The 25288-nt window shown below is 40.3% G+C and overlaps 1 protein-coding gene across 4 annotated transcripts in view; it reads right to left on the bottom strand.

The window, feature by feature from the left end:
• Positions 1-25288, bottom strand: part of UNC5D (unc-5 netrin receptor D) — a 530300-nt gene that overhangs the window by 67627 nt on the left and 437385 nt on the right. For all 4 annotated transcript variants that reach the window (XM_070408379.1, XM_070408380.1, XM_070408381.1 and 1 more), the window contains 3 exons: positions 14404-14589; positions 7805-8182; positions 2606-2690 (listed from right to left, as the gene is read on the bottom strand). In XM_070408379.1, coding sequence (XP_070264480.1) covers positions 2606-2690; positions 7805-8182; positions 14404-14589 — 649 coding nt within the window. The remainder of the gene's footprint in view (positions 1-2605; positions 2691-7804; positions 8183-14403; positions 14590-25288) is intronic.

The raw sequence follows: 25288 nt of genomic DNA, 5'->3' as shown, positions 1-25288 counted from the left end.
TAATTAAAGCATAGTGATTAATCACAAAAACAATATGTAATTATATATGTGTTTTCCAAACCGAGAAAATGGCGACCAGCAGGAAGTAGGGAGGGTGAGAGTGTGAGAGCGCAAGGAAGTGATAGAGGAGTGTGTGGACGTGTGTGGTGTGTGTGTGTATGAGCTAGGGACAGTTAGATTCTGCAGGTCTTCAAAGGGGCTGCTAAACCGGGCAGTCTTAGGCGGCGGAGCCCCGCTCCCTGCGCGGACACTCCTGGGCAGCTGGCATGGGCACAGCGACCACGCCATCTTGAGAAACAGAGCTGCTTGAGACTAGGATCCTGGCCTCAGCACCACCCATTCTGATCTCAGACGCATACCAGGACCCTGCAGCCACTGGGGACAGAGACCTGTGACCACAGGTTCAGACCTGAGGACACCAAAAGTTCAGAAATCCCTGCGGCAGATCCATGAGTAACAGAGCCCATCCCCCCTTCCCGCAGGCTCGTGGGCAGTGCCATAGTCACTGATAGACCCACCCCTTGCCGGGGCCTCAGCACTGCCACAGGAACTTTAGCCTGGAAGTGTGCGAGCACCTTGGAACAGATCCTGCTTAGGGCCGGGTTCAGGATTCCTGGGTTGGGAGCGATCGCTTGAACACTGGGAACTGATCCTACGCGCACTGCCGGCTTTGGAGCTCTGGGCTGGGAGCAATTGTGCGAACACCGGGAATTTGGCCCATGGAGCACAGACCCAGGGACCCTGATTCTCTGGGCAGGAGGCGGCTCCAAGCACCAGTGGCTTGACTATGTTTCTTATCACCTGCGCCAGAGATCCTGATTCCCTGTGCATTCATACTAAGAGCCAGTCACTCCAATTCCTGGTGCGGGGGCACACAGGGACCCTGATTCTCAAGGCGAGGTCGCACGAAGCAACAGAGACTCTGATACTGGATTCCTGGGGAACTTTGACTCCTGGCGCGCACTAGGGGGCGCTGATTTGCAACACGCTCCAGGGGGTCTCTGTTTCAGCACTGTGCAGGCAGGGTCCCTGATTCTAAGGGCACGAACGAGGCCACATTGAGCGCTGGCAACACTGACTCTGAGCGAGCCTGGTTCAGACCAACCCACAACAACCACACATCTTAGAGTCAGAGCTCTTCAGTGACACTAGGGTGGTGGGAAGCTCCCACTGCACATGGCCCAGGCCCACGCAACTCGACGTTTGAATCATCGGGAGATAATCAGAATGAAGAGACGACAAAATACCCAGAGGAAAGACAATGAGGAGTCGCCAAGAAAGGAAATTAATGAAGTTGAGGCATGCAACATGACAGAAAAAGAATTCAGAATAATGGTTGTACAATTCATTCACCAGATGGATGAGAAAATCAACAACCTATGCAAGAGTCAGGAAGAAATGAAAAGTGATATAGCTACAATCAAAAACACCATGGAAAGTTTCAACAGCAGACTAAAAGAAGCAGAGGACCGAATTAGTGAGTTAGAAGATAAGGCAGAGAAACAAGCTCAATCTGAACAGCAACTGGAGAAAAAAATTAAAAAGCAGGAGGAGAGCCTAAGGGAGCTTTGGGATAACATGAAACGAAGTAACATACGCATAATAGGGCTGCAAGAAGGACAAGAAGAGCAGCAAGGATTATATATGTGTTTTCCGATGGTCTTAGGCGACCCTTGTGAAAAGGTCGTTCGACTCCCAAAGGGGTCTCGACCCACAGGTTGAGAACCGCTGCTGTAGAGCATTATGTTAAAACCACTGGGCACCAGCAAATCCTTTTATGGAGATAGCTATCAAAATCTGTTCAACCATCTGTCTCTCTGGCTGCTTTTCCTTTCAGTATTTTTCCTTCATGTGTTCTTTGCTAACAACAAAAAATCTATTCTGAAATAACCAAGATGTTAAGACTGAAAATGCCAGAGGTATATATCCAGTTTATAAGAGAAATTGCTTTCTAAAGAGGAGGTAGCTTTACCTTGTGTGGTGGAAGGCAACATTTCCACAAATATTATAGCTGTGCTAAGAAAATAACCAACTCCTTTCATTAAAAGAATATGTGACAAGATTTGTATTTGTTCATGTAATTGAATTTAATGCTGCTGAAATTTGTCAGATCTGAAAGCTGTTGAAGCGTAAACCATATTTTTACATGAGGAAAATTTCCTAAGAACTTGTCTTTCTTGCTTATTGCAGGTCTTCTGCTGACCTTGAAAGGTCACAGGTCAATCATTCCCTGCATTTGCATAAACCCTAGCACCAACAGTGCCTCCAGGGTTGATTTTTGTTTTTCTTTTAAGAAGACTGAGGCAGGCAGTCTATGTTTGTGGAGCAGCCCTGCTTAGGACTTGCCTACCAATTCACTGTTTCACACTTAGTGTCTGCTGTCTAGACGTCAGAGACTTAGGTTAGTTACCTACAAATGTGAGGCTGCCTGTGCTTTAATTCCAGCCAATAGTTTTGCAGCTGGTTTTTCTTCTGTAAAGTCAATAGCTCATTATGGTACCTACACACCTCCATGTCACAGATCTTACAAACTTCTGATTTTTCTGCAGAAGCTCTATTCCATATTCAAGGTGTCACTGATACATCATTTCTTTCTGTCTCTCACCTGGGTTCACCTTGGTTGATGGACATATAAATCTCCCAAGAATTCTCCTCTGGGATGGCCCCATGTGGTATGAGTAAACTCACCCCTAAAACAGAAAAAAAACAAAAGGTTATTCGTAGCTTTTCCATTTATTGGGCACCTTGCAGATGCTTACAAAAGGACCTTCTCAGAGTAGTCTGTGAAACCTTGATCCTTGTAAAGTTCATGAAGTCCAAGATAATAATGGAGAACCCATTATTTACTAACAGTGACATAAAGAAAAACATATTATTCAAGTGTGTATTCAAATTAGGTTTTATTTAAAGTCTTCCTACCATTTTTAAATTCTCTTAAAAATTAGATGTCTTGGACTAGCAAACTTATCTGAGAATATAAAAGTTTATCAATTACCAGTTAATCTACTCTGAAATAAAAAAAAATGTGCTTCTCTATCTTGTTTCTATCCACTCATTTCCTGAAAGTGCATCTTGCAATGCTGGGTGGGCCATGTAACATTTTGCTAGAGCCTGGTATAAAATAGTCCTCTAAACTGTGCATCCTGAAGTAAGTTTAGGGAAGAGATTAGAGGAGTACTGTGTGTGCGCGTGTGTGCGTGTGTGCGTGTGTGCGTGTGTGTGTGTGTGTGTGTGTGTGTGTTTGTCCAGAAAACTGGAGAAAGAAGAAACTCAGATGAGCTTAGGAACCTTATAAATTGTTGCATGGAACCTTATAGGTTGTTGCATGGCCACTATTTGGTCCTATATATGCAAACAGAAGCTAGGAAAGGTGACTGAACCATATTCATGTCAGCATCAAATTGAAAAATACTCAGTAGCCTTGCTTCAGTAAAATCATGCAATGCAGGCAGGGAAGGCACCAGGAGGGCACATGGCGCTGAATTTGAAATGTCTCCTCGCTCTCTTGAATGCTGCGAAATAAATATTTCACTTTGGCCAAGAGAGAACAGTCTAGAGAGGGCAGAGATTCTCTCTAATGTAGCTTTTTGTTTATAAAAAGAAATAGAAACACAATAAGATCTTTATAAAATAAAATCTCAAGGCATCCTCTTATTCTTTGAATAATGCAGCTCTCACCTTTCTTCCTTTCATTTGAGCTAATGTAATCACACAGAAAGCTTTCTGCTTGCTGATGATAATTTGAATCTAGAGATGGCAGGCTTTAGTGACATCCTTCTCTGGGCCTGTTAGCTGCTACAGAATCAAGGAATGCAAGACTCATTGCAAAGCAAGTTATTTGTGATTCGCATTTATGAGCATTATTCAGTGACACGCTGGTTATCATCAGTATCATTCCCCAGCCCTAAGAATGAGGCATAGTTAAATCTTGCTTATAGCTTTTCAGCAAGGGTATCCATTTATATTCTCGACCTTAATGCCAATCATAGGAGGATTGTCATGGTTATACTTGGGGGGCTCTGATCAGGCTCCTCCTTTCACTGCCCATTTTTCCTTAAATGTAGTTGCCAAATGAAGTGGCCTCCATTACTCCTTCCCTGCGTTGAACAGAAACTGTAATCCACAGGGTGTTCAATGTATGTGGGTGTCAACCTGAATACATACCCTAGTCATTGTGTGTTCTCTCTCTGTTGCCCCTCATTCAGATTATCTAGGCCAGTGGTTCTCAACCTTGGCTGCACATTAGAATCACCTGGGAATCTTTTTAAAATCCTGATTTCCGGGCCTCATCCTCCAGAAATTCTGTTTCTTTGTTACTAATGTTGTGGCCCCACCCCATAACAAAGAAACAGAATTCCGGAGGGTGAGGCCCAGAAATCAGGATTTTTTTTAAAAAAATATATTTTATTGATTTTTTACAGAGAGGAAGGGAGAGGGATAGAGAGTTAGAAACATCGATGAGAGAGAAACATCCATTAGCTGCCTCCTGCACACCCCCTACTGGGGATGTGCCTGCAACCAAGGTACATGCCCTTGACTGGAATCAAACCTGGGACCCTTCAGTCTGCAGGCTGATGCTCTATCCACTGAGCCAAACTGGTCAGGGCCAGAAATCAGGATTTTAAAAAGATTCCCAGGTGATTCTAATGTGCAGCCAAGGTTGAGAACCACTGATCTAGGCCATTATGACAAGAGACATGAAGTCACTATTGTTTAGCTATAGAAGCACAGGAGGCTATGATCAAGCATTAATGTCATCTTAGGCAATTAACCCAAAAGAACAACTTTGTATCTCACATTTCCCTTTCCCATGTTTCTTTTAGTGAGGTATAATTCACATGCAATAAAATGCATGTTGTAAGTGTACATGTTGATGAGTTTTGACAAATTTATACTCTCCTGTAACCATCATCATAGTCAAGATATAGAGCATTTTCATTGCCACAAAATTTCCCTTGTGCCCTTTAGAAGTCAATTCTTGATGTCAAGCCCAAGTGATCACTTACTTGCTTTCTGGCATGTTGATTAGTTTGCTTATTCTAAACATTTAAATACATGAAATCATACAGTATGTAAAAAAAAACAAACAACAATAATGGCTTAGTACATCAATAGCTACGAGTATAATGCTTGGCACACAGTAGGCCCTCAAAAGATAAATCATAAATATATTAATGAATAAATAAAATTCAAAATTCTGAGTAAAAAAAAAAGTAGACCAGGCCTTGAGATATGCTATGTTCGTATGTCATGAGGGCCCGACAGTCAACTCAGATTGAAGCAGAATAAATATGTGTGTGGACTTAGGAGAAAGGGCTGTTTGTAGAGCAGATCCCATCTCATTTCTTTCAAGTCAGCTTAATTCCCTGTGTTTAGATAAAAACATTGCTCATAATACTTCTAAATTCAACCTGAATCTATAGGATCATTGGAGCTTTACACTATTTCATCTTTCCTTCAATCAGCAAGGGAATGATTATCCTTCAAACAAACTTCCCTCCTTCCAGGCAAACATGCAAATTCTACATGGAGATGGAAGATAGTCACACAGAGACAAGGGTTCTGGCAGGGTGATCGTGCTGGTTGCATGTTATGTTGTATGAAGGAGGAAAGGCACTGTGGGACATTTTTATACCTGTGTCTCCCTGGAGAAGTAGCCATTTTTAATATGTCATTCACCAGTTATCTCTGATTAAGGAAAAATATACTCTTCCCCATACTCCACCTGCTACCCTGACAGCCTTTTATTTGCTATGACAACAGAACCACCTGTCTGAGTTTCTTGTTTCATATTTTGCATAATGAATGATTTTTACAGTGTGGGGACCACCCCAACCTTTTTGAGATATCATTGCCAGACACCAGACAACAATTTGGGATGGGCAGCATTAGAACAATTTAATTTCTGTGCCTTGCTTCCTTACACATTAGCTTTTGAGGCATATTCTGCATTTATGTTCTGCAAATAACAGAGCATATGTTTCACTTCCCCACACGTATTTTTCCTCAAATTTATTCCCAGTGAACAGTTTCAATCTTGTGTGGGGCTTCTTGTTAGGAACTTTAAAAATGCCCCTTTACAGAGGAAGTGTTTGGGAATCAGAGAAAATGTTATCAAAACTTTTAGGTTTCTTCTTCTTTTTTGGGGGGGGGAGGGTGGTTCAGGTTCCTCATCTTTTTATTTTATTTTTTTCCATCACCATTTATCCCCTCTATAAAAATTTTAGTTTCCAGCAGCAGTACTTTTTAAGTACAAAGGGAAGAAAAAGAAAAATCTGTTTAATCATGATTTCATCTCTTTTCTTTGAGGAACATTAAACAAACATAGCCAGTGAATGGGTTGATTTTGACAATCCCTCCACATGTGTGTAAACACACGTACTAATAAATGAGGATGGGAAGAGAAAGGAGGGTTGTAGGCCAATTTATTCAACTAATAACTATCGAGAGCCTGCTAGAATGGGTTAGAATGCGGACATAAGATTAATGCACCATAATTCAATGTACAACTTCTATGTTTCTGATTAATATATCCTACTATCTTTGAAAGGACAGGGTTTGCATCTTTTAGTTTTCTTTCTCCAGAACCCACACTTCCAATTCTTAAGATTCTTACAAGAGGGGCACTTGGTAAGTATGGCTGACTCATTCCCCATTGATCTATCTGCCATTATCACCAGAGACATGCATACATATTTAAACCTTTGTCCTTACTATGTCCTAAAACACTGACCAAGAAAAATGTAGAGTTTTGGAAGTTTAGAAAACAAAATCATTATTAGAGCTGTATAAGAGAGCTATTAGCCTGAAGTGAAGTTTTTAAGAAAGCAATTGATATAGTAGAATAAGACTGTTCATCAATTTGAAACAAAATGTGGTCTCAAGTCACTAAGCTAGCAGAGGGTCCGTCAGCAGGAATGGCTGCATCAGACTAGTCCCATTGCATATTTCATTTTCTAAGAACAAATATTTCACTTGGAGAGGAAGGTTCGCTCTCCAATAGAGAGAAGTCTGACAAGGCCCTAAACAATGCTAACCTGTTGTTTAGTTAAACTGGCAGATCAGGGCACTCTTTTTCTTTAAGTAGCCAGGATGATTCTGAGCACTTCCTAAGTCTCCTTGCTTAGAAATCAGAGGAGCCATTGCCCTCTTTTGTCATCCAGTTCGGTCTTGGGTGGCTACTTTGAAGACTAATCCATAGATAGAATAATTTTTAAAGTGTTCGGGGCTGCACAGAACATCTAACCAATAGGAGGAAAAAATCCTTGAGAACTAAGTATACTTATGATGTATCCTTGGAATTGTAGCCTTGCTCATCATTAAGTAACATAGCAAGGTCTGTGGACACTCATAGTGTTGAATAGGTCAGTCACTGGGGAAGTTCAACTCAGAATGTCATTTCACTAAATTACCTACTAGTGCATCAATCATGCTTGTCCATAAACCTGGGTTTGTCAAAGAATGTTCTCAATGCTTTCTGATCATGTTCTAGGAAATATATTTCAAATGGGTTTAAACTCTGGGGACCACCCAAATCTTTTGAACAAATATGGCCACCACCAACTCTAATGAGGGCATCAAATGGACTGTTCAGTCCATGATGGGATGAAGATTGCAAAATCTCATCTCAGCCTTGGTTCTTGTTTGCAGTGTAAATCAAGTAGACTGTTGGAGCCACAGTACCTGGAGGTTTGACAAGGGGATGGTAAACATCTTAAGAATTAATCTGATGGGATATAATTGTGCAAATACAAAACATTTAAACAGATGCTGGAAGATACACAAACGCACACTTACCACCCACCTGTATTTGGCATTACTAAGCGTCCTCCTAAATGGCCAAAGACACCAGTTGTCCTCAGTTCCGTCCTTGTGGGGAGCGATGACAGATTTTGGAGGTAGGGGGTTTTATTCCTGGGATGCACTGTACTGAAGCTGCGGTTGTTTCCATGGGGAAAGGTCCCAGAATGGTTCTTGCCATGGTACTCAGCTCTCTCAGACACTCCCAGCGAAACCATGAATGAGCTCTGCACTTTGACTTTGATGTCTGACAAAGGGTTGAAGAGTGAAGACTCGGTCATGAGTTCCTTGTCCAGAGGATCCTGCAGACAGATGGGTCCGCTGTATGTTCGACTCACGGTCAGGTCTGGCTGCATGGAGGAATTCAGGAGCAGGGAGTTACCTGATAAAAGAAAAGGGCTCTGTCACTCAGAAACTAAAAGGCATCAGTTACCCCTTCCCATCTGCTTCCACGAACTGCACAACAGCCCGTGTGCTTGCCCACTGCTCCCATCAGAGCTAGACCTTCAGGGCCTCCCCGAGCATCTAGACTGGCTCTGTGAGACTGGTCATTAGTGACCACAGCCCTGGACTCTGGCTTTCCCAGGCAATTCTCTGAATGCCACTAACCTAAATCATTCACTTTTCAGAGTTCCTTACAAGCTATCTTTTCAAAACAGGTATTTCTGATACTCCATCAGGTATTTTTGTTGATGTGATTTTAACTGGCAAGAGAAACTTAAAAAAAAGGGGGGGTGAGAAAGATGTTTTATAATCCAGTTTGGAGTAAAAATAACATCTGTTCATTTTAAATGGCATGAGATGACACAGCATGGTGACTGGGTAGTGCTGTTTATAACCGAAGCTGTGTGGGTACCCACACATCTCGTGAAATTTTGGAGCTTGGGGGGCAGGAAATGATGTGTCTCCAGCTCAAGAAGTTCAGGAGACCCCAATTTGTTCTAATAATGCATATGCCACTCTGAGAGGGAAAGAAGGCACCGCATGGGGCTAGGGAGAAACATTCTACGTGGAGAACAGCCTAGAATGGCTTCCTTTCAGTCTCAAAACAAATGGGAAAAAACAATCTTTTACAAAAACATGAGAAATTGGACTTTCTCATCTGTTGGGGCTTACCAATTTTTCCTAAGCCATATAATAAAACGAAATGCTGTGATATTTTCTTGTGATGAAGTAATCTCATTTCTTAGTAAATAACAAAATAACCCTCAGTCCCAAACCTCCCACCCATATCAGTCCGTCAATGTGACATCTCAAATTGCAACCCAAACCATATTAAACCATTTTCCTTTCGGGCCTGACAAAAAATGTTTAAAGTATGGTATTTTTGAAGATGTTGCAATTCCAGGACATATTGTATTAGCCTCTATTGTTTTTCCATTTTCATAATTTGTAGCAACCCCAGCAGGAAAGCTGTAATCCTGATTTTTCCCAGGAAAGTTCTAATGCTCTAAGAATCCTACATAATAAAAGAAGAGGTTCAGAACGAGGTGAAATAACCTTGTAGACCTAAAGGCTCCTTGGCGATGCATCTTGTTCATGCTGAAGGCTCCTGTGCTAAGACACAGGCACAATCAAGGGGCTGTGCTTTTTTAACAGGACTGCATTGAATTCTACAGGCACCATCCTTGCTCTTATTTATGGTTTTCCCAGGCAAGCGGCAGGGCTTAAGATCCACCTAACATCTTGAAAGAGTTGGGAATAGGTGTTCCCACTGGGTCCAGAAAAATCATACTCCTGAGTCTCGTGGCTACTGTATCTCAATCTCTCACCTTCTGAAGGTTAATTTCTGGCTACTCTTAAAAGACCCTCCTAACTTAAGTGAAGCCATGAAGCAAAAACATTTCTTAGAGTTATGCTTAAGCCTAACATATGCACTTAAATGGAAAATAGGATTATAGAGGAGTGGGCAAAAGTAGATTTACAGTTGTAATATAAAGAAATAATACAATAATTAATAAATAGTAATACAGGAATAAATTCTGTTTCTTGTACTCACAACTATAAACCTACTTTTTCCCACCCCTGTAACAGTAGCTATGTATAATAGAGTCCACAGTTGACAAAAGTTGGCCGCCAACTTGATTCAAGTCTGATCAGGAACAATCATCTGATCACCCCAAGTTTCTCCCTGGAAATCCTTCTTATAAAGTTCCTGGTGTACTCTGAGTGTCTTATCCTATTTAACAGTCTCGCTGTTCACCTTGCTGGGTTCTAACTATATTTGCTCAAGGCAGAACCAATGAGCATCAATGTGAGGTGTTATCACAACAATTAACAGGGTAGAGTGGAATTTGAATAGATAATTTTTTCTTATATCACTACTTTTGTGAGATTCCTGCTTTAAAAAAATCAAAATGATAAATTTTGGAAAGGCTTACTATACATATAAGCTCCGAGAAGCCCCCTAGTAAGGAAATGTGTTTAAGCTTATCCTAGTCAGCATTCTCCCAATGAGCCACCGCTCTAGCCTGCTGCCTGGTGCTCTATGAACAGTAGCCTCCTGTGCCCAGGCAAGAGAAAATAACTAGGTTCTAGAACAATATTCACTACATTTATTGAGCTGCTTCCATATGCAAAGGGCTTGTAAGTCATGTTATTCCAGGTAATTTCATCCTCAGAAGAACCCTTTGAAGTGGATATGAGTATCTCCATTTTACAGCTGTGAATTGAGGCTCAGAGAAACTAACTGATTAACTAGGTCATTTAGCAATTTTGGACTCATCGTTATGACTTCAAAGATTCTGCACTTGTACACGCAGCTCTCATACTACTAGCTTTCCTCCATTTTTAAGTGCTTGGTCTAAGACACTGATATCTTATTATTTGATGAATATATAGTTCTAGTTTCTTAATTTTTTTTAAATTTCGGTTGACATACAATATTATGTTAGTTTCAGGTGTACAACATACTTATTAAACATTTTACAGCTTACAAACTGATCACCTACCTGACACCATACATAGTTGTTACAATATTATTGATTATATTCCCTATGCTATACTTTACATCCCAGTGACTGTGTCTATAACTGCCAATTTGCGCATCTTAATTCCTTCACCTTTTTCATCCATTCTCCAATCCCCCTCCCATCTGGCAACCATCAATTACTGTTAGGATTTCTTTCTCTGTATTTCCTGTATACCTCTTACAGATTTTTGCTTTATGGTTACCATGTACTTCCTATATAACAAGCTTTGTTATAGCAGTCTATTGTAAGTTGATGATTGGTTAGGTTTGAACACATACTAAAATCACTATAGTTTCGTCATCACTTTTTACTTTTTTTGTGCATTTGTTTGTGTGTATCTCTTAATATATTGTTGTAATTACACATTCTCTTTCTACATTTGCCTTTTTACCTTTGTACTAGCTTTATATTGGTGGATCCACTGCTTTTACTAAGTGTTTGGCTTTGTTAACAAAAAAAATTTTTCTTTCCTATATTTTGCTAGTCATACTTTTGATCATCTCTTCTTAAAGAAGAGATTTAATATTTTTTGTAATATTTTTCATGCCAGTGAAACTCATTGTTTCCCCTTCAATTTAAATGATAGCCTTGCTGGGTAGAGTCATCTTGGCCGTAGTTCTTTCCTTTACATAATTTTGAATATTTTGTGCGAATCCCTCTGGCCTTCTAAGTTTCTGTCGACACATCAGCTGACAGTCTTCTGGGAGTTTCTTTGTACATAACTAACTCTTTACTCTTGCTGCTTGTAAGGCTCACTCTCTGTCTCTAAACTTTGGCATTTTAATTATATTGTATTTTGGTGTGGGCCTCTTTGGGTTCATCTTGTTTTTGACCGTCTGTGCTTCCTGGACTTGTATGTCTATTTCCTTTGCCAGGTTTGGTTATTTATTCAAATAGGTGGTCAATCCCTTGCTCTCTCTCTTCTCCTGCTGGTACCCCTATGAAGCAAATGTCGTTACACTTAATGTTGTCCCAGAGGTCCCTTAACTATAATCATTTTAAAAATTCTTTTTGCTGTTCTGATTGTGCATTTTCCACTACCTTGTCTTTCAGATCACTGATTCAGTATTCTGCTTCATCTAATCTTATTTGATTCCCTCTAATGTATTCTGCATTTCTGATTTTTTTTAATGGTTTCTATCTCTTTGTTGAAATTCTCCCTGAGTTCACCTATTCTTCCCCTAAGTCACTTGAGCATCTTTTGAACTTTCTATCTGGTAGATTGCTTGTCACCATGTCGTTTAGTTATTTTCTGAAAATTTGCCTTGTTCTTTAATTTGGAACATGTTTCTTTGTCTCCTCATTTTGGCTGACCCCTTGTGTATATTTCTATGTATTAGGTAGATCTGCTACATCTCCCAGTCTTGGCAGGGTGGCTTTACCTAGTAAATGTCCTTTGGGGCCCAGTGGTGCCATCTCTCTGGTCACCTGAGCTGGGTGCTCCCTGGTATCCCTTGTATGGGTTGGGTGCCCTCCTGATGTAGTTGAGCCTCGACTGCTGCTGTCACAGCAGTGGATGAGACTAACCTTTGGAAAGACTGGCTGTGAGAAATTTCTGGGGCTACAGAAAACAAGGTACTGTGCGGGGGCTGACCCCATGCAGCAGGATTCACTTCAGTTGGACTCTGGTGTCTGCTGAGTCTGCCTTGGGTATGTCATTTGTGGAATGCTTGGGGGATGCTCTGGTGTGGTAAGAAGCTGGCTACTCGGAGTGTTGGTTCTGGGGCCTCTTGGGAGGGACTCTGATGCATCCCATGGTCAGATTTTACCTGTGTCTGGCCTGCAGCCACCTGTTAGAAGCTACAAAGTGATCTGTGGTTGGTTGTCACCTGTGCTGAAAGAGGTTGGACTGTGAACTGAGGCTGGCTGCAACTAGTGCCAGGCCTAGGGCCACTTAGCAAGAGATACAGGGCATGCTGAGGCCAGCTGCCATTTGATTGGGGTTTATGGACCTTGAAAGATTTTAGAAAGTTAGCAGTCTAAGCTGAGGCAGGACACCTATGTGAAAGAAACACTGCAAGTCGTATGGGTAGTGAGGCAGCTGGGTGGGGCAGGGTCTCAGATTTGGCTCTGGCCTATGCCTGAAGATTGGGAGAGGGAAGGGCTCAACAAAGGAACAATGGCCTCTGCCAGCACTCTCCCTAGGGAGACAGCTACCTTGACCCCTGCCCCCACCAGCCCTCATTCTGAAGTTAGTCAGGTCACCTCCTCTCTGTCTGCCCCTGGTGCTTTGTGAGCTACTGCCCCCGGGCTGGAGTTGAGCCAGTAAGTAAGTTTGTGTTTCAGTGAGTCTGCTCATGGTATCTTTAAGAACTATAGCTACTAGGTCTGCAGCAGCCCTCCATCCCACTTAAACACAATCCCTGCTTATTTTCACAGATGCTATGGGAACTTCATTTCCAGGCTGTGGAGTTGAGGGCTGGAGAGCCTGGTGTGGGACTGGGACCTCTCAGCTGAAATAGCTTTCCTCATTTTTAACTGCCACACCATGGCTGTGGGACCTGCCCATTCTGCTTCTCCACCCCTTCTACCTGTCTCGGCTTGGCTTCTTCTTATATCCCTGGTTATAGGAATTCCCTTCAGCTAGTTGTAATTTTGATGTGGTCACAGGAGGAGGTGAGCACAGTGATTGCCTACTCTGCCATCTTGACCTGAAGTCTCTATTTCTAGTTTCTTATGGAGCCTAAATATTAGGTCTTAATTGGATTTATTTCTAATAAAATAATATATACTAAACGCTATATAAGGCTACTCAGTCTCAGACATGAAACTTTGGTGCCTAGAAGTGAGTGGTGAGCCTTAAAGCATTTTGTTTCTCCCAATTTCTAGTGCCCTTGGGTTTCCACTTCAGAACCTGCCAAGCAGTGAGACTTCTTGTCCTGTGGTACAGGTGATATTGATATGTAATAGCCAGAAATAAAGGTGATGATATTGACAATGAGAGTCCACGTAAAAAATCTTCATTCACTGAAGAGAGTTTCATTTTTTTTTTCTAAAATTAAAGCTGTGTCTGTCTCATCACCAATCAGAAATAGATGTAGTTCCTATAAGAGAGTTCAATGACTCTTCATTTTGAAAATGAGCATTGCTGTAGTTTGGTATGATAGATTTCCCTTTCCCCACAACAAAAGATTGCTTGACTGGGCAACAGCTGAGAGTCATTTAAACTAGGAATTTCATTTTTTTTCTCTGGCTAACTGACCCGTCATATATCAAGAGTCCTTTTACTTATCTAGAACAGAAGTACAAAAATAATTCCACCTAATAAATTGTGAAATATATGTCTGGGAGGTTGCAGTATAGTAGTTAGTCCTTAGCCTTGAATAATCAGAATTTCAGTGATCTAAATTATATACCCTCAAAGCAGTCTTGTTAAAATAGAAATTTGGATAATCTGTGAAAAAGTAACTTACTAAAGACAGAAATACCTCATTTAAATGTTGCTAATGGTCAATTGAGAGCCATTTGTCCTAATAGCCAAGCACTTAGGTTTCCTAATGTATGAAGACAATTTGGCAGCGGCCCCCAGTGCCAAGTGCTATGTTCACACAGGGCCAACGAGCACGGAGTCCTGTGTGAGCATAGTCTTTGGTCCTGAGGACATGGTGTTGGGGTAACCTATGCCGCTGACCTTGACGGACTGTTTTGAAGTTGAAGGTCTGGAAGCCACCTGTCAATGCAGAAGAGTCAATGACGTCCACACCATAGTCACTCTGGCTCCGTCTATAAAGGGTGACACCAATGACGAGGACTGCAACAGCCACGACTGCAGCACCCAAGCCCGAGTACAAAGCAATGTCGCTGGCATTCTCAATGCCTGAAAGACACAAGAGAAATCCTAAGTGGCCAACATGGGCACAGAACCAAAGAGCCACCCATGATACAAAATGAAATGCTATTGGGTTTTTGGAGCTACTGCTCAAAGAAAATTATATATGCAGCTAGCCACAAGTTATACTCTCTTTCCAACAACTGTCACGTTTCTAAAATACCTTGCATAAACCAAAGGGATGCTAGTCAAATATCTTAACTGCACTAATATAGCTTACCATGTAATAGAATCTTGAAGACAATCAATTTTGCAAAGAATGTAATATTTTCAAATAAAAACAGGCAACTTCTTAGGAAGTCATATTTACCTACTTTTTTTTTTTTTTAGTTTTTTTAGAGGGTAAACATGAGACCCACATACAATGACAGAATATGGGTGAACTGTTTTACTTATATATCTGGGCACATGCATTCACGGAGAGTGATCTAGGGTTAGAAGATAACACATGGTCTGTGAGTCAAAAGAGTAGACCAGAGTTCGCAATTAGGACTTTTAGCTGTGGCACACATCATTCATTTTAAGAGAACACATTAACAACATCAGTTTAGAGTATATACAATCATTATGAGAGAATTTCTGTTGTGAGATATGAAAAGGTCTTGGTCCTAGGGGCTCTATGTCCATGGTAAATGTTTTCTAGCACCAATGAGATGCTAGACTCGAATACTTTTTTTGTGGAAGAGGACGGGTCTCTAAGAGGGCACATGCTGTTTCTCCCATACCTCTCCTACTCCATCCTATTGAATGCATGGGCAAAGCAAAAATAAAAGCATTAGTTTGAATTTAGACTGCAGGTGTCTCCCCATCCCCCAAGATATGTTGTAGTCGATTTTCAACTCTTGCTCAATGCACATTGGGTATGGTTCATTCCTAAAGGGATGCATCATGGCTACTATAATTCAGCATGAAGTTTATCCAAGACTACATAATCCTAAAGGAGGTTTAATCTTGGAAGGTGTGTGGAAATGGAAGGTGGCAAATGCTAACTACATAATTAATCTCTCTACAGATTATGTGGCCAGTGCACTTAATAGGTCCAAAAGTAATTGCTGTGTCACCCTGTGCTGGGCTTGGAGGATAAAATAAACCCATTATATATTTACTTTGTAATTGCACAGCTTTTACTATGCATTCACCGCACCCTAATTTGGTGCTTATGTTATCAAATGAGTAATACTAACCACACAAGTAAAATGAATTTATTTTCAACAAAGTCAGTGGACTGTAAAATAAGGTGCTACCAAATTAAAGAGTGAACAAGGAAATCAAGCAGAACCAGTTCGGTAATAAGGCAGTAAACACAAAAATAATTTGCGAGGGAGAACACAATCACCCAAAAGGTCAGAGGATTATCAGACAACTTTACAAACAAAACTTTTCATTGATTTGAGAGAGAGGAAGAGGAAGGGGGAGAGAGAGAAACATCAATGAGAACAAAACAGGTGATTGGCTGCCTCCTGCATGCCCCCTACTGGGGACTGAGCCCACAACCCAGACATGTGCCCTGACTGGGAATCCAACTGGTGACCTTCGGTGCATGAGTTGACACTCAGCCAACTGAGCCACACTGGCCAGGGCTATCAGACACCTTTAATAACCATAATAGCCTAGGAGAAACAGGGCTGTAATTTAAGCTTTAGTTCCAACTTTGTGATGGCCCAAAGGAGAGACAGGAATGGAGGTATTTGTGGTTGTCTTCTTTGACCAACCAAAACAATAGGCACAATGGTTCATGACAAGTCCAAAGTTCCAACATCTATCTATGGCACATGGGGGGAAAAGTTCCAACATCTGCCTGTGTCTTTGCTTCTCTGAATTCTCACCTTCATCTTTATTACCCAATCCCTGCTACCCAGGTTCCTTTGAGGGAATAATAAATTATTCTCAGAGGAGAGAGAGGACATGGAACATGACAGATACAAAAAGCCTGGGTACCAGGAGCAGTGAGAACTTTGGATTGAAACCATTGGCCTTTTCTCCCCTTTCCTTCCAGTTCCTTGGGCACTGATGACACTTATCATCATAAAAGGTGCATCTGGGGAGAACACACCTGCTCAGCAACTGAGCACCCACAGAAAAACAGCCTGGCAGCATCCAGAATGCAGCTGCTCTTTGGCTGAGTTGGCAAAGTACAGACAAAGACATCTTTGGCTTCTCAGGTACTAAAATAAGGGACAGAAGCCAGGAGGATGACCAGGGCAAATACGTCTGCTGAAAATGGACATCACTGGACACGTACATTCTGAGACTAAACTGAGTAGCAAGAACAAGTTGTCTTTGCTCCTCTGGATTCTCATCTTTATCTTTATTATCTAATCCCTGCTACCCAGGTTACCAGGTAACCAGAATTCTCCTCCCTTCAGATACAAATCCTGTGTTTAGAAGAGGAATCTACATGTGCCTTTAGATTGAGGTTTAAGTGTGTGATATGGATCACTGTGTTTCCTTTCCCAGGAATGTTTGCAGAATCTATGTGACTTAAAGAAATTAAATACTGAATTATAGAATTAAAGAAAAATGAGTAGAGGGACTTTGGAGATAGAGTGGGTAAAAAAGGAAGAGACTTTTATGGCGAGCCCCACCTCATTATAAGGTTCATCCCAGCGCTTAGTGCAATCCAAAAGCCAGAAGTCAACGGACTTCTACATAAAGATAAACACAGTGGTATCTATTTTACAATAACAATCTGTCCTAGGAATTAGAAAGTTCAGGATCTAATATTTTCATTTATGCAGTACTTGTTGACAGCCAACCATGCAATGAAAATGAGGATGCGTGGCTGAATTAATACACGGCCCATATTCTCAGCTGTTTCTTGTCTAAAAGTAGTAAATCCTGGTATTCAAGTACAGCTGCAGGTAGACACATGTATTCAAAGCTACCTGTGTATGTCTCAAGAGAGTGAACCAGACATCCTCACCTACAGTTCAGATTCTTTGGAAGTTGGCTCACAGTGCTTCTTTCTTCTTTGTTTTCTTTCTTTGTTCTTCTTTTCTCTATCTCCCTGCTTTTATTTAACCTCGTTCTTTTATTTTCCTTAATCCCCCTCTACACCAATGTCTAATCTGTCCTTTCAAGAGAGTAGAGTGGTTTTCCCTATAAGGATTTCTGTGTGCTTATAAACACTCATTGATTTTTCTTTTCACATATGTTCAGGACTGGCCAGAAGACCCTGAGGTTTAGTTCCACATTTTCCACCATGGGTAGATATGTGTCTGTGAGCACATGGGCACTTGGAGGGGAGCCACTACAGACTCATCATATACATGTGTGCATATGCATGCAGATAAGCACACATTCAGCTCTGCTCAGAACATCAGAAGCCACTACTGCTCCTTCCCAGGGGAACTGCTCTACCATCATGACCACATGGTGCGGGCACTTCCCAGGGCCTGACAGCTTCTCCATGTCCATTCCTGTGCTCCTCCTCTTCTTTGCTGCACTGCTGTATGCTCCAAATGCCATTGTAATTAACTTCCTGCTAGGTGGATGCCTGCTAGTGAAAGGCCTGTTTACCTTTCATATTACAGTGACAGGTCATTGTCATACATCCCTCACCCCAGCAGGCATCTAGGCCAGTGATGGCGAACCTATGACATGCGTGTCAGAGGTGACATGCGAAATCATTTTTTTGGTTGATTTTTCTTTGTTAAATGGCATTTAAATATATAAAATAAATATAAAAAATATAAGTCTTTCTTTTACTATGGTTGCAAATATCAAAAAATTTCTATATGTGACACGGCACCAGAGTTAAGTTAGGGTTTTTCAAAATGCTGACATGCTGAGCTCAAAAGGTTTGCCATCACTGATCTAGGCATTACCCATCTCTATCTACCTGTCAGGTGACAGCTGAAGGTCCCCTCCCCCACGAAAGTAATTCTGTCCTGTACAGTCTCACCCTCCCTGCCAACCTATGATCATCTAAACTCTTGTATCTCTTATAGTTCCTAGAACTCATTTTGGATGATACTTTTTATTGTTAAGTATCTGAATGCCTTACTGCTTTAAACTTTTCAAAAGCAGTAGTATATCTATAGTTTCCCTCAAGAAATTTTGCAAATCATTGTGTGAAACTATTAATTTCTTGCCTTGGAAGAGAAATATAGAATGTCCCAAAATTCACGTAAGAAGTAATTTTGGTAGAAAACACAGGTTTATAATTAAAAATTGTAAATTTTTTATTGATTCATTAAGTATACAGTATAAAGTTATGTATGGAATAGCACATCGGGTAAATGGCCTCCACGGCTTTGCTGGCACATACGCAAAGCCGTGGTCTTCACTGGTCTTCATTGTCCCTGCTCCTGGGCCATAATTGGTACTTGGTAATGCTTATCAAATTACAGGGATTGAAATCAAAGGGCAACAGATATTAGAATCTGATTCAATAAACCAAGTAAAATTAGGCTTTTATTTTTTGTTGTTGTTGTTAATGCTCACGCAAAATTCAAATCTTGCATGAATTTTGGGACACCCTATATTAAAGGAATCACAGTCTGAGGTTAGTTTTAGAACCCCTGCCACATGGACTCTATTTTTTTGTGCATTTACACACATGTACATTTACATCTGTTTGCTCGCTCACATACACTTGTGTTACTGGTTTCTTTGCTTAAGTGATTTTGAACAAAAGCTTTGGTGCCCCATGATGGATTGGGCTGTTCTGCTTTTTTTGTGTGTGGACACAGGATACTTTTCTGTGACTTTCTATTTCATAGGTGAAGCTTTACAAATTTATGTCTTATTGATGTTTTTTCTGTGTTTTCATCCTTATTTTCCTCTATCCAAAAATCACAAAAGCTTAGGTAAAACTTGGAAGGACCCAGCCTGGTGGCAGGACAGATTGTTGTGTACAAGCTATAGGTCAGAGACAACAAACAAAACATCTGAGAACTGACTGAGAAATCTCTTGTATCCCCAAATTGTTCAGAAAATACTGCAGAACACGTTCAGTAGAGAGTTGGAAACAAGGACCCTGGCAGGGAAATGTTTATGGGTTTATTTGGGCTGGAGAAAAGAGCTGTAAAGTGAGTTGTGGTGATCTTTAATGCAGAAAGGGTTGTTATAAGGAAAGAACTGGCCCGCCGTAGGTGCTCAATAACCCTTCATTTATGCTGAAGCTAGTAACCAACTCTTCCGCCATCTCTAACAGGGATGAAAAGGAGGACGTGGCCTTTTATTACAGCAATCGGGACTCTGGTTAGATATTAAAATGACCTTTTCTACAATGAGGGTTGTTAAAAAACTGCACTGTATTCCGAGTGAGATTGGAAAATCTCCTTTCAGAAAGTCTCTAAAAGACAGCATGAATTTACAATAGTCTGCAGTTATTTATTTTTGGGGTCAAGGCTGGTGAGAGGAGCTAAATGACCTTTCAAAGCACCTTTGAACTTCACAGTTCAAGGAAGAAGCATTAACAAGTCCGATGGCTTTATGAATTACAACCATCCTAGTCATGTTTACTAAGCAGTTTCCCCAAAGGATTAAATAGAAGGGCCGTTTACTTAGTTTGCCTTATGTCTGTACCTGACTCCCATCTGAAAGACATATTGATGCCACTTGTTAATGTAAATTTAACTTAATTCCCATGGTATAAGCTTAACTATATATCAGGTTAGACTTTATTTTACAGGATTAGGTAGCGACACAAAATTAATGAAGGAGCATAGCAAATGCCCTTCAAAACATGGTATTTTTTTCTATCTCCTATTAGATATAGAACAACCATAGATCTCATTTCATAAAAACAACAATAACTTGAACTGGTATATAGAGGAGACAGTGAATTACTAAGGCATCCACACAGTAAATATTCACAAAGAGAGGGGTGAGAGAGGCTAACCAATGGACAATTAAAGAACCATCTGCTGTTCTGGACCTGGAAGGTTATAGCCATCTCATGAACTCCACCCCAAGTCTCCACCCCAGGCAGTGCTGTGGATACAGAGTGATATGCCAAAATATTAACTGCATGCTGAAATACGATATAACAGAAGTCATTGTTAGAGCTGTTTATACTTGCTGTCACCTAGAAGCAACATTTTTTTTCTTTAACACATAAGAAAATAGTTTTTAAATAGTCAGCCATTGTGAGCAATTCCAATTTGCATTCTTTGGAATATCTTAACCCCTTTTACCAATCAACATCTCAGCTTCTTTTTCAGACTCCCATCCTCAAAAACATCATTATTGTTATTGTGGTGATTGTTACTTTCTTGTTCTAGTTAATGACAACAATAGCAAATTCTTAAGTAATGCTTACAATATTATATGCCAGGTACTGGCCTAGTACTTTACACTTATTAGCTCATTTTGATCTTCCAACAACCATGTAAAAATGTCCCCATTCAAATGTGTAAACCGAGGCAAGAAAATCAATTGCCTTGCCCAAAGCTTCCTGATTGGTAAGGAGCAGAGCTGGGATTCAATCCCAGGCTCTCTGGTTCCAGAATCAATGGATTGGGAAAGGCTCAGCCCCTCTCCAACTGTTACCCTCTATTCTTCTGATCACTCTACTGACTACCTCTGGACCACAAGAGTAACCCAGTAACTGAGCACTGTTTGTGCTCAAATTTTTGAAACTACAGATGTGACCACATTCTCATCCCTACAACCAAATCTATTTAAAGATGTTATATTTCCTTTTTTACAGATATGACATAAGGTAGAAACTGCGCAAGGCTTCGTAATTAGACAATGACAAAGCCAGGGTTTAAATACACATCTGTCTTCACTCCCAGGCTGCTTAACCATTACTCTGCATGGCTTCCTAGCCCCTTCTCTCTGCTCTGTGTATGCCTGCGCCAGGTTACCTTGCCTTGCTTGGAGGAAGTCACAAACCCTACTGGCTGGCTGAGCCTTCTCACAGGTGAATAATGATTCCATTCATGTCCCGTGACCAAACACATTTTTTCTTAAAACAGTTACTCTGAACTTTGTTTCCTTTCTCAAGATTCCTGCTTCTCACCAGCCCTCTTTTAGGTGAAAAAAATAGAGATCATCCCATGTGAGTTCTCTGCCCTACAACTCAAAATTCCTCTGCTTCCTCATGCAGTCTTTCTTTCCTCTTCTCTGCTCCCTGCAGAGCTGCTCCTCTTCTGTGTCAGGGAGCCCTGATCACATTCTCTCCCTGCCTCCACTGGGATCTGCCCTCATTCATTATTCCCTGTTTGTCTTGGATCTTCAAAAATTTTCTCCAAATTCGAGCCTTGCCCTTTGCCTATAAACATAGTCTAGTTTCCCTAATCACCTCTCCCCAAATCCTTGCTGCAACTCATTTTCTAATAAATTTCTCACAGATGCAGCCTGCTTTACACCCATAGAATCCTTAGCTCTTTGTTTGAAAAGAACTTTAAGCATTTTTAACATTAAACATTTTTTAATACATGTTTCATAATTTTGCTAACCTTTTAACCCCTGCCCCTGTTAAAGGAATAAGTTGAATATAAAATAAGAAAATGTTTTAGGAAAAGTTTCACTATGCAAAGGGAAAACTTATCCTCCAACTACCCTTTCTCCAAAAGTAGCCACTCTGGTTGGTACCTTTGAGACTCTTTCAGGAACAAGAAGTAAATGTCCTTCATTTATTTCCTCTTTACCCTAAAGGCTCCAGATTACACTTCCTTTACTGTACTTGGCTTATTTTCCATGTATAATGTCTTGTAGATCTATCCTTATCAGAACCCACAGGACAACTTCATTTCTTATATTTGCCTAGCCCATTGACAGGGTGTAGGATAATTTGACAAGCCCACTATTTCTCTATCATTTGATTGTTCCCTCTAAAGTCTGTCTTTTGCCCGAACCACTGTCCTAAGGTTATTTTCAATAGCAATGCTCTCTGTCTTATTCTCTCAGCAGTAGACAACAATAGCTAATCTACATTCTAGGGAAAAAAAAGTCCCTTAAATTTGATTCTCCTACCTTCTTTCTTATTGTTTAGTAACTACCCTTCAGTCTTATAGTTCTATAAATGGGCTTTAAAGTTAGGTCTTGGCCCTTCTTTCTTTCTCTATGCTTCCCTAGTTGGGTAATCATTCACACACCAGCAGTGCTAACTATTCCCTTAATGCCAAATAGTTTCCCATCAAGATCTCCTGCCTCATCTTCTGTCTGACATAGCATCCCACATTTCTGTCCTTCTTGGTGGACAAAACCACCTGCATGTGGTGCTACATCTCAAATTTGTCATCTGCTTAGAGGAAATCACAAATTCATTCTTCTTATCTCATTAAATATTTTCCACTCACACACCTTAATGAGTGTATCCCCAGGGCCTCTCACGTTTCAATTTCAACAGTTGATGCCCACACTGCAGTATGTGTTACCTAGTACACATGCTCCCAGTCTTTGATCACTGAACCATTTTACACATGGATTACTCTTCCCAAGCTTGGTTCTGGTACTGCCACTCTAATACCTTTCAGTGCGCTATGAGTCCATTCCAACAGGAAGTTATCTTACAACTCAAAATACTTTATGTTCTGCCCCATCCCATTTTTCAACTGCTTTGGCCTCTTCTCATCCATATGAACTCTACTCTGGCCAAACCTGATTATCCACTTTTTTCAAGTAGACCTACCACAAAGGCTCTGCCCCACCAATATGTGTTTCAATTCTAATCCACCAAAATTGGCAATAAAGAGAATTAATTTATAAAATATTTCTTGATAGAGCTTGTTCAGACATGTCTTATTCTCCCTTTTAAGTTGCCAGATTTAGCAAATAAAAATATGACAGTTAATTTTGAATTTCAGAGCAACAAAGAATAATTTTAGTATAAGTATTTCCCATGCAATAATTGGGACATGGTAATGCTAAAAAGCATTATTTATTTATCTGATATTCAAATTTAAGTAGGGGGCCCTTTATTTTTATCTGCTAACTACATTTAGACTGTGAAAGAACTGTGCTTTTCCCCATCAGATAGAAAGACCAAGTTAAAATGGGCCATAGAATAAAAAAGAACAGGATTTGAACTCCAGACCTTGAAAAAATGACTTTATTAAAGATATTAACTCTATAAACTTTGAATATACTAACAGGTGGAAAGATGGGTCCTGTGAATTCACTTAAATAAGTAATCTGCATTTTTCTGTTGCTGAAGAACATGTTGGTTTACTACTTATTTGTCATTTCTGTGCTTAGTTCTAAGTTATTTCATGAACAAAATCCTATATCATGTCCATTAAGGGCAGAGTCAACGATATCATTGAAAATAGTAGTAAGAAAAGGCATATGCTTATGATGAGATAAAAATGAAATAATAAGAAAACTGAAAGTGGTAAGAAAACTATAGATATTGCACATGTATATGGGTTGAATTGATTCACAGTAGGAACAATTTTGAAGGATAAAGCAAGTCATGCAATTTGTGTTAAGTGCTGTAGTTATGTAATCGAAAATAATCAGCAGAAGATGAAGGAAAATGATGGGCAAAATAGAAAATAAAAAAAGCATGGCGAGAAGATCAGCATCGAAGTCTGTAATATAATGTTAGCATAAAAGAGCTTAGAACTCTGTTGGGAATTTAAAGGTATCACCCAAAGTTGCAGACACGATTCTACTATAGAGGAAGCTGGTATATGCTAGGAAAAGATGAGGAATGGAATGTCTGAATGAGAAGAGCATTCCCAGTTTCCAGACTTTAAGGACACAATCAGTCTATTCTGGTGGGAATGCTTCTGGGAGGCATACATTCGGGCTTTAAATGATTATTAAACAGCGTTTCCTTCCCATTTTCTCAAATCACTTATCATCTCCTACTAGCTTGTATTGAAATTGTGGGGAAGCAACTTTTCATATTTTTCCCCATCAAGCTTCACTGGGCAAAGACTATTATATAGAATAATTGTATAATAAATATCTGCTACCTGAATGGGCAGCAATGGATAGATAGAAGCAAAGTCTTTATTTTCACCTTAACAATAAAAGGCCCCCATGAGGAGTTAGCAGGAAGATGTCAGACCACAACTTAACAAATAATTATTGAACATCTAATACATAGTAGGCACAGCAGTGAATGCTACAGGTGTAAGCGTGAATGACTACCCTGTCTACCAGAAGGTGGGGCTTTCTGTCTATCAGAAAGGGAATCCAGGCCAGTATAAAGGTACTGAAAATATTCTTTAGAAAGAGGGAAATAATTGGATACTTGGCAAATTACAAGAGTAACTAATTCAGACTTGATGGGGTGTTGGTGAAGGCCTTGCAGAAATGACACCTAAGCTGAATCTGGGAGGAAGAATAAGTTAAACAGGTATAGGATTAGGTGAGGAAGAGTTTCCAAGCAGAAGTAACAGAGTGTACTAGTATAAGGTATCATATGCCAAATTGGGCATTCGGTATTCTGAAAACTAAGAAGCTTTGTTTGGCCAAAGAATATAGAAAGTGGTGAGAGGGCAGGAAGAAAAATGCTAATAATTAAGGTGATTAAGAAAAACTGATGTGATTTTTTTTTTAAAAAAAGTTGAGATCAGATCATAAACATATTACTTACTTTGGACTTCATCTTAAAAGTAATGGTGAGCTATTGAAGAGGGTTAAACACAGAGATGATGTCACCAGAATGTATTTTTAAAAGATCAAATGAATTGATGTAGCGAAAGAATAGGTACAGGGAGGAAATTGTAGAAATCATGGTTAGTTAGGAATGAAGATGGTCTGAACTTTCAAACTTTTC

The sequence above is a fragment of the Myotis yumanensis genome, unplaced genomic scaffold (assembly GCF_028538775.1).
Source record: "Myotis yumanensis isolate MYYU_CA2020_CCGP unplaced genomic scaffold, mMyoYum1.0.hap1 SCAF_3, whole genome shotgun sequence".
Classification (NCBI taxonomy): Eukaryota; Metazoa; Chordata; class Mammalia; order Chiroptera; family Vespertilionidae; genus Myotis; species Myotis yumanensis.
The sequence above is the reverse complement of the archived record's forward strand: the minus strand, read 5'-3'. Positions and strand labels throughout refer to the sequence as shown.